The sequence below is a fragment of the Phalaenopsis equestris genome, unplaced genomic scaffold, assembly GCF_001263595.1.
Source record: "Phalaenopsis equestris unplaced genomic scaffold, ASM126359v1 Scaffold000006, whole genome shotgun sequence".
In the NCBI taxonomy this organism is placed as follows: domain Eukaryota; kingdom Viridiplantae; phylum Streptophyta; class Magnoliopsida; order Asparagales; family Orchidaceae; genus Phalaenopsis; species Phalaenopsis equestris.
Window position 1 is genome coordinate 632,559 of NW_018164448.1, and position 12,955 is coordinate 645,513.

At 38.0% G+C, this 12,955-nt stretch overlaps 1 protein-coding gene across 1 annotated transcript in view; it reads right to left on the reverse strand.

Annotated features, from left to right (window-relative positions):
• The window catches only part of LOC110018227 (squalene synthase-like), an 83,386-nt gene that overhangs the window by 55,469 nt on the left and 14,962 nt on the right, over positions 1–12,955 (reverse strand). Inside the window, exon 2 of the mRNA XM_020715489.1 lies at positions 7,620–7,662. Within this exon, the coding sequence (XP_020571148.1) occupies positions 7,620–7,662 (43 nt within the window). The remainder of the gene's footprint in view (positions 1–7,619; positions 7,663–12,955) is intronic.

Here is a 12,955-nt window from a genome sequence, read left to right on the forward strand (position 1 = left end):
GAATGAGATCAGTTCGAAAATATAACGACGTCAATTGAAATTGGATTCAAATGCCTCCTATTTGTAAGATGGAGCATTTCTCAATTGAATTTAACTATAAATGGACATTTTGGAGTCAACTTGTTCGAGCATAATAAAAATGACAAATGCCAAGGCAATGTCGCGTAAATTGGAGCCAAAGCAACTCGACCGATGACAAAATTTGCCCTAAGAACCTCTCATCGCAAAACGAAGTGTGCGAACAAATTCGAAACGCCAATTTTATCTAGGTGTCATACATCCACGAATAATCAACACTTAAACCAAGGCACTTGAATTTAAAATATTTTAAAATTAAGGGACATAATTTGAATGATAGGATTAGAAATAAAAAAAAATATATACATTAAATTATTAATGGCATGTGTGATAAATATATACATATATTATCAATTTACAACTTCATAAGTAAGGTTTAATCATTCAACACGTCAATCATAGTGAGCCACCCAACACCCACTACTCCCTGTCAAACATCCCATTCTTTTTTCCTGCTCCACAGCCCAATTCCATCCCTTACTCATCCCTCCACCGCATCTCACTCCAATCATACAAAACCAAGTCATCAAGTAAAAATAAAATAAGAAAATACCATAGTGTTTCCTCTGAAGTTTTACCTGATACCAGAATTAACCAAACAAAAATAGAAAAAATAAATATTATTGTCGAATTCAAATAAAAACTTACTATCACGCAAAAAAATATATGAATAGCAACAGCACAAAACACAAACTCATACTAAGAGGGGGGTATTCAGGGGTGATAGTGATTGGTTATGGGGGTTGGAAGGGCGGTAAGTGGTTGGAGTAATGGTAAGGATGTTGGTGGGCAGAAACAATAAAAGCAAAGGGGTTTTGGGCTGCATTCCAGGGGCGACGGTAAATACGGAGCAGCTGGATAGCATGAGGGCAACGACAAAAGATGGTAGGGATCAGCTGGGAGAATTGATGGCTACATGAAATAGAAAGGGGAGGGTAGCAAAAAGTAGTGAAGGCGAGAATAACAAGACAATGGCAACAGAGAAGGGTAAGAGGCGACTAGAAGGGTGGCGTTTGTCGTGAGAAGATTTTAAATTGGTGTTTTCTAGATTTAGGATTTAGTTTTTGTTGTGAGTTGATTTCAGATTTCCTGTGTGGAATCCTTTTCCTTGTTCTAGGGTTGTATCCGAGAAGGTGGTGGTGCTCTAGCTATATCCTACTCTAAGGTGGTGATTGCATCTCCCCTTTCATCTTCCCAACTTCATCTCCTCCACTTTCCTTGGTCATCGGCTATCCCCAACCTCTTCCCCTTGAGCTGTCGTTTCTGTAGCAATAACTTGTTGTCCAGCTCTTTCCCCACCGCTTGTCCTAGCGATCAGTCGTCCCAACTGTTGTACAATTGTTCCCAGCTACTACACCACCTTCCAACCAACCTCCACCGCCCTTGGGATACACACTCGACGTGTTCGTTTGTGTTTTGGTTGTGTTATTTCCAATTTATGTGTGTTGTGACCCTCTTTTCCTATTAATAAAAGTTTTTTGTGGTTTGGTTTTTCTCCTCCGATATTATTTGGTATCAAAGCTAGCCTAACCTTAGTCCCAACCTAGGGTTACCAAGCATCTGCCACCACCAAAACCACCCCCACAAAAATTGTGTTCTTTCATATTCCCAACCATAGCCAAAACCCTTGACCTAACCCTAAATTCTTCTTGTTGATTTTTAAACTCAACAACTCTAAATTAAATTTTTTAGCTCTCTCGCACCTCTCAAATCTACACCATAGCCATGCCACTAATGAGATACATGCCTAAACCTTCCCAGAAAGAGATACAGCGAGAGATCCGCCAACTTCAGCGAAGGTTTGCAGACATTGAGGATAAAATTCAATGGGAGGTTGCCCTCTACCATGATTAGAAAGGTTGAAAGAGGGAACGAGAAGATATGAAGATAAAGCAAGAAGCATAGAGCCAGTTCCTATCAACTCCCTATTGCCAAAAGTTGCAGACGCTAACTTCTGAAATGAAAAGACTGCAGCACCAAGCGACCCCCCTTGCTACTATCCAGCAAAATCAATTTGCAATTCACAACCAGAAAGTGCTACAAATGTCACGGATTCGGACATGTGGACGCAGTATGCACAACCAAAGGAGTGATCTACTTCATCGACCAGGGCGTCATCGAAAAGTTGAGTAAAAACATCACAGACCAGCTTCCAGTTGAAGAGATGAACGGTGACCAGAAAGAAGATACAGACTTCAAAGAGGATTCTAATTTTTCAACCAAGGAAGAGACACAACCAACTCCAATGGACCCCGAGATAAAAATTCCAATTGAGGTAACAGTAGTCATTCTGAAAGATAGTGATCTCGATGTAATGAGAATTCAAGCAAAGTATGAAACTATGATACCTCAAGATACCGTTTCACATGCGTTGAGAGGAGCTACATCAGGGTTGAGCTTGGCATTCCAAAAGGATTGCGAGTTTGAGGAGTTGAAACCATATACAGTGCCACCATGGATAAGAGAGATACAACTTTTTAAGAGGGATAGACCTCTTCATGAGTTATCCATATGGGTGGAGATCCAACGTGTCCAAAGAGGAGTCAATATGTGTCCTATCAAGATTATCACATGGAGTTATTTAAAGGTTATTTCCTGTTTCGCATGGTACCCATCGCTAGATATCCAGACAGAAGAGATGAACCTCAGCTTAGTAATGGGCCCAAGGAGCTTGACAAACACGAGAATTTTGCAGTGGAATCCAGATCCTATCAGTGGAGAAGAGATCTCTCCAGAGTGGGAGCTAGGGAGAGTGGCGTAGCCTGCCACAGATTTCACCCCAGACTTGACTTCTCCTTACATACTAGTTCATCAGATGCACTCAACCGACTATAAGGAGTGGAAGAAGTTGGTTACAACTGAGATGGCTCGATACATGTTTTGTGAAAATACCCGTCTACCTACAGTTCCCGCTTGAAGCGCGCCAAAGGTGGACAGATACCTATTCTACCAGAATGTACTTTGGAATGACAACGCCTATTGAATCGACCTACTAGGACTATAATTGGCAATTCGTCCGTCCCAAAAAATTACAGTAGTTCCCTCGTCGTCCATGTGCCGACAGAAGCTTCCATGAATGAGTTCGAAGCTCCCCCAACCCTAGGAGAATAACGCAGGTGAGGTTGAAGCTCCCCCAACCGTAGGAGAATAACACAGGTGTGGAGAGCTCCCGCGCGAGCGGAGAGCGGGCGAGGAAGACTCCCACACGAGCAGGAGAGGTGGACCAGCTCGACCGATCCAGGATGAACCTAGGCCGAGCGGCCTGGGGTGTGGGTTTTGGTAAGGCGAGCAACCACTTGCACCTCTCTCCTTCATTTTTTGCGTAACACCAATCGAGCAACATATTAGGAAGGGCGGCATTGCCGGCCATCCCTTTCCCCTCCTTCCTTTTTTGTGATTTCCTTATGGGAGCTTTTTCTTTTTTTGTTTTCCTCTGTGAGAGTATTTAAATTGGTGTTTTAGGGTTTAGTTTTTGTTGTGAGTTGATTTTAGATTTCCTGTGTGAAATCATTTTCCCTGTTCTAGGGCTGTATCCGAGAAGGTGGTGGTGCTCCGGCTGTCTCCTAGAGGTGGTGATTGTATCTCCACTTTTATCTTCCCTACTTCGTCTCCTCCACTTCCCTTAATTATCGGCTATCCCAAACTGCTTCCCCCTGCGCCGTCGACCCCGTTTTTGCCGCAAGAACTTGTTGTTCAGGTCTTCCCCCTCCACTTGTCCTAGCAGCCAGTCGTCCCCTACCCACCTTCCCACCAACCTCCACCGCCCATGGGATACACTCTCGAGGTGTCTATTTGTATTGTTTGTGTTTTGGTGAAGTTATTTTCAGTTTATGTGCGTTGTAACCCTCTTTTTCCTATTAATGAAAGTTGATTTTTGTGTTTGGACTTTCTCATCCATTATCAATTATGCATTCTTGGCTTGAAGAGGAACGTAATATGGATTAGGCATATTGATGAAAAGGTTACACCTCAACTTTTGTGTTGACTAAAAAGTGACCAATGATTGCAAAATAGTCGATTATTAACTCATTAAAACCAAATTTAAATAAAGGAATTCCCATCGCAAGATATCACGAGCCTAAGAATATCCAATTCAAGAAAAGCATTTCCATTATGAAACTTTTGATTAGTACTGCATAAACTCTTGAGCCAAGATATCAGCAGTAATTGATCTACCTTAGATGAAACCACTTTGATTAAAAAATAATAATTATGTGAAGAACAGAAATAAGGTTACCTGCTAGAAGTTTGGTGTTGGTCTAGTTAAAAATGTGCAAAAGTTCATGGTTCTAAAACACGTCCATTTTTAGAGCTATCATTTAATAGGAATGATAGCAATGGATGTGGAGAAAAAGAATTTAGGAATGCATGTACCAATAAAAAAATCCCTTGCACCCTTCAGAATGTCATCCTTAACAAAGCTCCAACAGGTCTGATAAAATAAAACAGTGAATCCATCAAGACCGGTAACATAATTTGATCAAAGACCAGTTTTTTCCTTATCTCTTCTTCATTTGGATTAACATTAAGTATAAAGTTGACATTTTAGTATCGACGAAATGGTATTCCAATCAATCCTAATAAATTATGAAGTTTTGTACTTGACAAAGGCTCCAAAACAGTTGATAATTAATGTTTTAATGTCTGATATAACACTAATCCATTCATCTGGATTATTCCAATTTCATTGATTATATTTTTAGATATTATCTTTCTCAAGTATGTTAGATGGAATTTGGTGCTTCTAACCCCATCCTTAATTCTTTTAATACATTATTTTTGTGACCAATACTCCACCAGGGTTTAGAAGCATTGGCTTCATTATAAATGATTTTACCCTTTAGTATTGTTCATTGAAGAATGGCGGTCAAAATAAACACAGAAGGTGGTTTGGATTGGGTGATATTTAATAGATAATTAAGTTGTCTATATGTGTCATTTTAAGTTTATAAGTTAAATTAAAGAGTATTACGTAGCAATCAAATAAATGAACTAAGCCCCCCACTTTCTTGTGATTCTTCTAATCATCCCCTGCACTCAATCGCAAGTGTTTTCAAGAACCTAAAATCATTTATCATGCTATTGAACTTTTTTCTGGCTATTTCAGCAACACAGCTATATCAAATTTCAGAAATAATTCTGATGTATCAGTTTGTATTGTCAAAATTTTAAGAAAAATAGGCTGAATTCTGAATAGTCTCGATTGCCTTTTCTCTTTGTTTTCATTCCATTAAATAACAATCTAATAACAATCTTACAATAAATAACAATCTTACAATCTATTTTAGGTACAAAATAAAGTGCATATAATCTATTTTAGGTAACTTAATAATACATATTCCTAATCTAAATATTCAATTAAAAGGGAAATAAATCAGTATAAAGATGTTAGAAATAAGGAAGTTTTTAATTATAGAAAACTCCTAATTTAGCTGTCTGATTTCTGTTCTTCCTGATTGACATTCCCCCTTAAATTGATGTTGACTGATCAGGAATCATCAATTTGCTAACAAGAAACCGATAACACTGCCGGGACAAAAAATCCTCAAGTCGTTAGTGTCGAAGTCTCAGAGTGTCGAAACTTGAAAAAGCCGAAGCCCAAGAGTGACGAAGCCAGAGAGTGTCGAAGCCTAAAAATGCCGAAGCCTAAAAATACCGAAGTTCGAAAGGCCGAAGCCTGAGAGTGCTGAAGCCCAAGACGACCGAAGCTTGAGAGTGTTGAAGCCTAAAAATGTCGAAGCCCAAAAGTGTCGAAGTCAAAAAATGTCAAAGTCCGAAAGGCCGAAGCCTGAGAGTGTCGAAGCCCGAGAATGTCGGAGCCTAAAAATGTCAAAGCCCAAAAGTGTCGAAGCCCAAAAGTGACGAAGCCCAAAAGTGTCCAAGCCCAAGAGGCTGAAGCCTGAGAGTGTCGAAGATCAAGAGTGTCAAAGTCCAACAGTGTCGAAGCAATTGGGACAAAGCAGACCGGAACGAAGCAGCCGAAGCCAACGCAGGAGGATGAAGCAAACCAGAATGAAGTGATAGGAGGCGAGGAAGCAGAGAGAAGCGCAAGCCAAGGTGGCTATCAATGAGGAGAAGGCACAGTCGATGCTCAATCGCTTCATTGCGATGAAGAACGAGGAGAAGCGCAAGACCAAGGAGCATTGTCCATACCTTACCTCGGAGTGTAGCAATCTCGCCGATGCCGACCGATGGCGCGGTGAAATTCTCCGAGTGATTGGTGTCAAGGCAGCTGAGATCCAGACTGAGGGCCTCGTTGAGCATCTCCTCCGTGACGAGATCAACAAACCTCTTCGAGAGCGTGTCCACTGGGAGCATCGTATCGTAGAACTTGGCGGACAAAATTACACGAAGAATATCGCTAAGATGATGGACCTTGATGGTAACATCATCGATGTTCCTAAACCTTCCGGTCATCTCATTAACACGAAGAAGTCGACGAAGCAGAAGTGGTAGAAGCAATGATGGCTAGCGAAGGAGATCTGAAAAAATCATGAGACGACCACCAGACGAACGAACGAGAATCAAGCAATGAAATAGTTCCTCCCTTCCCGTCCTGCAAGAAGGCCGATGGGAAGGGAGTCTTGACAGTACTCCAACAATTATTGGTGGTTAAGGCAAAAATCTGGCTTTGATATCATGTCAAAATTTTGAGAAAAATAGGCTGAATGTTGAATAGGCTCGATTGCCTTTTCTCTTTGCTTTCATTCCATTAAATAACAATCTTACAATCTATTTTAGGTACAAAATAAAGTGCATATAATCTATTTTAGGTAACTTAATAATACATATTCCTAATCTAAATATTCAGCTAATAGGGAAATAAATCAGAATAAAGATGTTAGAAATACGGAAGCTTCTAATTTTAGAAAACTCCTAATTTAGCTATCTAATTTCCGTTCTTCCTGATTAACATGCATGCACCATGGCCATCGCAAATTCATGGTTAATTTTTTCTTCTATGAGTACACCTTAATTTTTGGCAACAGATATCTGAAAAATGGTTGAGTTATGGCTATGAAATACAATAATTATAAATCTTAAGGAGAAACGGAAAAAAAATGTTTCAATTATGTGGCTAAGTTCAAGAAGCTCCACTGAAAAAAAAAGAAAACAAAAAATTGAAATTGTGAAGGCATGAATAACAAGAATGTATGCCAAGCTTCATCTATTAAAAAACATTAATTTATCCTTCAGCCTCTCATGTTATTTGTGAGTGAAGCAGCCTAAAAGCATTGGACAGCAAGACCCATCCATATTCTATACCATGGCTTCATATACAAGGACCAAAGATGTGATATTTGGCGACCAATATGCATTATCATGTTATAAGATTGTAACTTTGACTAAAAGCTGCATAATTAACAATATGTTGTGATCCAAAAATGTTGAAGCATAATACACTTGGCAAAATCATCAAGAACAATTATATTGCGCCCAAATGAAATGATATTAAAAGCAAAATCGAGAACCAAATCATACCGCATTATAATATAAAAGCCTATGGCAAGAAATATGAAAAAGAGATCATGAGAACAGACCGATAACATCAAGAGCTCTGAGAACCAAATAGAAGACGCAAACCTGCACAAACAAAACTCAAGGTTGACATAGCGGAGCAGTTAATAGAGAAACATGTGCGCATAAAACGAGAAAAATATAACAAGTGTAAAAAGGTACATCTCTAAATTAAAGTTCTGATAAACTTGAACCATCACATTAATTCATTTATAAACTCATCATAGCATCACAATTTTTTTGGATTTATCATGGCGTTCGAGCTCGAACCAAAAACTTTTGGCAATAGATTCCAAGGTCCTTATTGTTAAACCCAAAAATTCAGGTAACAAACAAAATGTATAAAATTGAATGGACCTAAAACATTCATCCCCAATTTTATATAATTAATATTTTAATTAACAAAATGTTCAATGTTCATTTTAATTTCACTATTCATAAAACAAATACATTATAGCATCCATGGCCATTTCCACTTTAAAAAAAAAAGCAGCGGCTGATGAAAATTTGAGTGGTAGTCAAGAATTTGAATTGAATTGTGAAATTTTTATATTTTTGTGAGTTTACATTGTATTGCTTGTTTTGGTTTAGGTTATATAAATGCTTGAGTTTATAATTCATTCAATTATACAGAATGAAATTCTAGATTAAGTGTTGGAGGTAGATTCAATCAAATGAGTCCTAACTGCCTCCATTATGTCTTACGCTCAATTGAAAGGGGTCGTCATGGGGGAGGAAGTTATTTCCTTAGTTGATATTTTGGTCTACTACTTCATGCAATCCATGAAATTCATGGTTTAAAATGTGTACCAAAGAGAAAAAAAAATGTAACTTTTTTTGCAAACAAGCATTCCAACTTCTCTTCTTGAAAAATAATGATTGTGATGTTTTACACACTTTTTAGAGAATTCCATCAATAAAAAGAATAAAAGCCATCAAATTCATTGTTTTTATCATCGTTTAACATTTTATAAACAAATCAACTTACTCATTTAGACAAAATTAAATAAATTCTATCAGTTATTTTAAGAGATATTTCATTTAGTCTCATAAGATATATAATATCATATTTTTAATAAATGCATGTTTGGTTAGCTTAGATGATTGATAATAAAAATTCAAATCTAGCAAAAGCCTAGGTTTAGTTGCCTTGTTTATAAAATAAGTTGAATTATTTTCCTTGTTTCAAACATAGACTTCTTTCAATGCTACAATGCATGGAGAAAAAAATTACATCTAGAAGAATTACGCTTTATTATGCTAAAACACAAACAATATATGATTGCAGTTCTTCTAGTCTTTGGCTAATACAACAATCAAACAAAAGCAAAAAAAATGAGATGTGGTGATAATTAACTGCAAACCTCAATTAAAAAAAAACCCGCTTCTTGGATTTATTTCATGTATTTTTCATGTATTCCCAGGAATCCTAACTTAAACAATATGTTATCTACTATCTAATAACATCTACTTAGCCTCTACAAGTTTGTTTCATACCACCTCTAAGCATTATATAATATAGATGGCTGCATAGATTTGAAATAAAGAACCCATTCTTATCCATCATTCAACCAAGTGTAGAAATAGATGTCAAAGATTTGGCTGATAGACTGACTGGATGCTAGGCAATTATCTTGGCTAGTGTCATATAGAAAGATTTCTCCAATAGATGTTTTGGTGACGACCATTGAAATGTTAGAGGTGATAATTGGAAAGCAAAGGACTTCAAAGAAGAAATTGAAGATGGTCATGATGGTTGGAGATTGATGATGTGCTCAAACATAGAAGGAAACAGGTTATTCGGTCTCTGATAAGCATAATCAAAAGAAAGAGCATCCATCCTAAGGTTAAAAGAGTTGGTAAGAGAAATGAATTCTAGTGAGAAAAACATTTACATGATCTCATATTTTTATCATACATATTTGCATAGAATGGTGTATATATATCTTTATATGTGGTCGTAGACATAAGTGTATCTCATAGAATTGTGCAAACTAGTCTGTTTTTTATTATTTTTGCAGATTATTTTTCTTTTTCTTGTACACATGTGCATCATTGTTCATCGGCAATGACTTTCCCTTGATAGCTAGTATCAAAGCTCAAATAGCATTGGAATCTCTGATAAAAATGGAATAAAGCGTATTAAAAAGAGAAGGGGAGGATCAACTGGTTCAATGGACTCCAAGGTACATCTATATCTCACAGAGTGAAAGAAGCAACAATGAGATTAGAAGACTAAGATCTCCTAGAAAAATATGAGTTAAGAGTTGTACATCTGTCACTAATGAAGAATGTTGTGTACAGCATGTTGCATGAGAAGACTATAGTTAGGGCAGCAAAAGATTTCTCAGAAGCATTCGATAATAAACGAGGCATGTCTAATTAAAAAGTCTTTTAATCTCACGATGGTTGAAGGTATTTCCACAATGGCACTTATCAAAAAGTGCATTTTAATCACAAGTTCGTTGACAAATTTCATAGATTGAGCTTGTTATTTTCAATAACAGAACGTTAAACTGGAACGGTTATAGCTCTCAGCAATTCATACGATCCTATAAGTTCAAGCTAAACATATTCCATGACCTGATCTTAAGTGAGAACACTAGAAAACAAAATATTTTGTTGCTTTAAATCATGAGAGCTGAGGAAAAATCTGTTAGACCAGCGCCTACTGCGTAGTTTGTCTCGTGGTCAACTGAGTCGAAGCTAAGCCCTCCCAATAATTTGTAGACTTATGTTACACGCAATAAGGATCCGCTTGGCACTGCGTTTAGAGTATGGTGAGGCTTCAAACCGTAATTTCGCTCATTTGGAAATAGAGGTGCGGCAGCATCGTTGAAGACGTGCCTGTAAATGCGGGCCGCTGGTGACCCCGCCTGTAAATGCGGGCCGCTGGTAACACCGCACAATCCGCATTTCTTATCTCTTTTTTCCCCTCCCTGCCCCTGTGTCTCTGCCCTAGCTTCTTCCTTTGTGTCTTTGCCCCTCTCGCTTCTCTACCTTTCTTGCGTCTCTCCTGCCTCTCTCGCGTCTCTGCCCTAAGGTCATCTCCTCTCTCCAGCCTATGCCGTAAGAAGTGCTCTTCCCTCCCTCTCCCACAATATCCTCTATCATTTATTTTTACAATTTATTGTTGATTTGGAATGTGTGGCTTTCTCAATGCATTTTGTAGCTTTACTCTACATTTATTTTTACAATTTTCTTGTTGTTTTTGTCATTTGCTCTACTCGATTTATGATTTTACAGTCTTTTGTGGCTTGTTTTTTCTATTAGTAGCCCCTGGAATAAAAGAATTTAAGATTTGTGAACTCTGGAATGGCTAGAATTGGATTTTGTGGCATCTATGGATTTTGGAGGATGTGAATGTTTTTTGGTTTACAGTCACTCTATATAATCCATTTTTAGTTTTGGTTGGTTTGGGTGGGTTGGCCTTTTTCTCGATTAGAAGGTTTTGATGCAAAACCAAAAAAATTATATGATTTCGACTTTGAGAAATTGATGAAGTAGAGGCATTGAATTGGGCTTAAGGCTATGAAGAATTCTTCAATGGTGTTTTGTAGATGTTTTTGGAAGAAATGGGGCAATATTTCACTAGTTGGAATGGAGGTGTGGAATGCATTAAGTGCTCTCAGGGCCATGAGAGGCTTTGGAATTTTGTGGAAATGATGTGAATGTGTTAGAATGTATCAAAGATGCTCATGAAAGCTTGTGCTGATAGTGTGTTGGTGTGTTGGTGTGTTGGTGTGATGGTGTCTGTACATGGGAGTGGTGTAGATGTTATGTGTGGTGGTGTGGTGGTGTGGTGGTGGTGTGGTGGTGTGTTGGTGTAGGAAGGGGTGCAATTCGGGTCAACGGGTCGGGTTCATGTCCGACCCGAAAATGACCCGACCTGAATAGGTCAACCCAAACCACACGTGAATAATAAACGGGTCGAAAACTAAGATCTGAACTCGAGCTTGACCCACTAACCCAAACCTGACCTCGACCCCGACCCAAACTTTCGTGCTTATTTGGGTCATATTTGGGTTTTTGATTTAACCCGAACTCAACCTGAATAATAAATAGGTCGAATTCTCATACCCGAAATAGACTCGAAAATTTTTTAGCCAAGTTCCAGTCGTGCTAGCGTGTCGGATCAAGTTTTGACACCCCTATATGTAGGTGTTATGTGTGGTGTTGGTGGTGTGTAGGTGCTATGTATATGGGAGTGGTGGTGGTGTGGTTTGATGCTATGTGTGGTGATGTGTTTGTGTGGTGGTGGCAGAAGTGTGTGTAGATGAGAGTGTTGCGTAGGTGTTATGTGTGTTGGTGTAGTTAGGGTTGTCAAAAAAGCTCGTTATTCGCGAACAGTTCGTGTTCGGTTCATCAATGAATTTGTGTTTGATTCGTTCGATAAGTAAACGAGACGAACGTGAACAAATTTTTTTCGTTCGGTTAGTTAAACGAACCAAACATGAACAGTGATGCGTTCGTTCGTGTTTGAATCGTTATTGTTCGAAATATAAAATAATTTAAAATAATTATATATAAGAAATTATGATATTTTAAAAAATTAAATTTTATAAATTATTAATAAAATAATAATAATAATATATTAATATACTATAGTAGTAATATACTAATATAGATTTTGTATATTTATATAATATAAGATATAATTAATATATAATATTATTTTATATATTAATATTAGGGATGTCAAACTAGTTCGTCGTTCGCGAATAGCTCGTGTTCGGTTCGTTTATTAAGAAACGAACACGAACAGTGACTTAACGAGCAATTTCGAACACGAGCTTATTTCAAACAAACTAAATTTCAAACGAACCGAACACGAACACAAGTTCCGTTCGTTCGTGTTCGGTTCGTTTACACCCCTAGGTGTGGTGATGGTATGTAGGTGCTATGTGTGGTGTTGGTGGTGTGCGTACATGAGAGTGACGTGTAGGTGTTATGTGTGTTGGTGTGGTGGTGGTGTGCAGCTGCTATGTGTGGTGTTAGTGGTTTGTAGGTGCTATGTATAATGGAGTGATGTTGTCAGTGTGTTGATGGTGTGATGGTTGGGTCCTATGTGTGGCAGTGTGTAGGTGCTAGTGTGGTGATTGCTTTGTAGGTGCTATTTGTGGTTGGGGTGTAAACGAACCGAACACGAGCGAGTCATGTTTAGCTCGTGTTCGACTCGTTTATATTTTAAGCTCAAAAGGTGTGTTCATGTTCGACTCGTTTGCTTAACGAGCCGAATACGAGTTATTCACGAACAAAGAGTCATTTTAACAGCCCTAATCACGTAGTCATAAGACGATAAGGGTTTGAGCAAGATTTAAAAATTATTATTTATATTAAAACATCATTTCAATCTAAT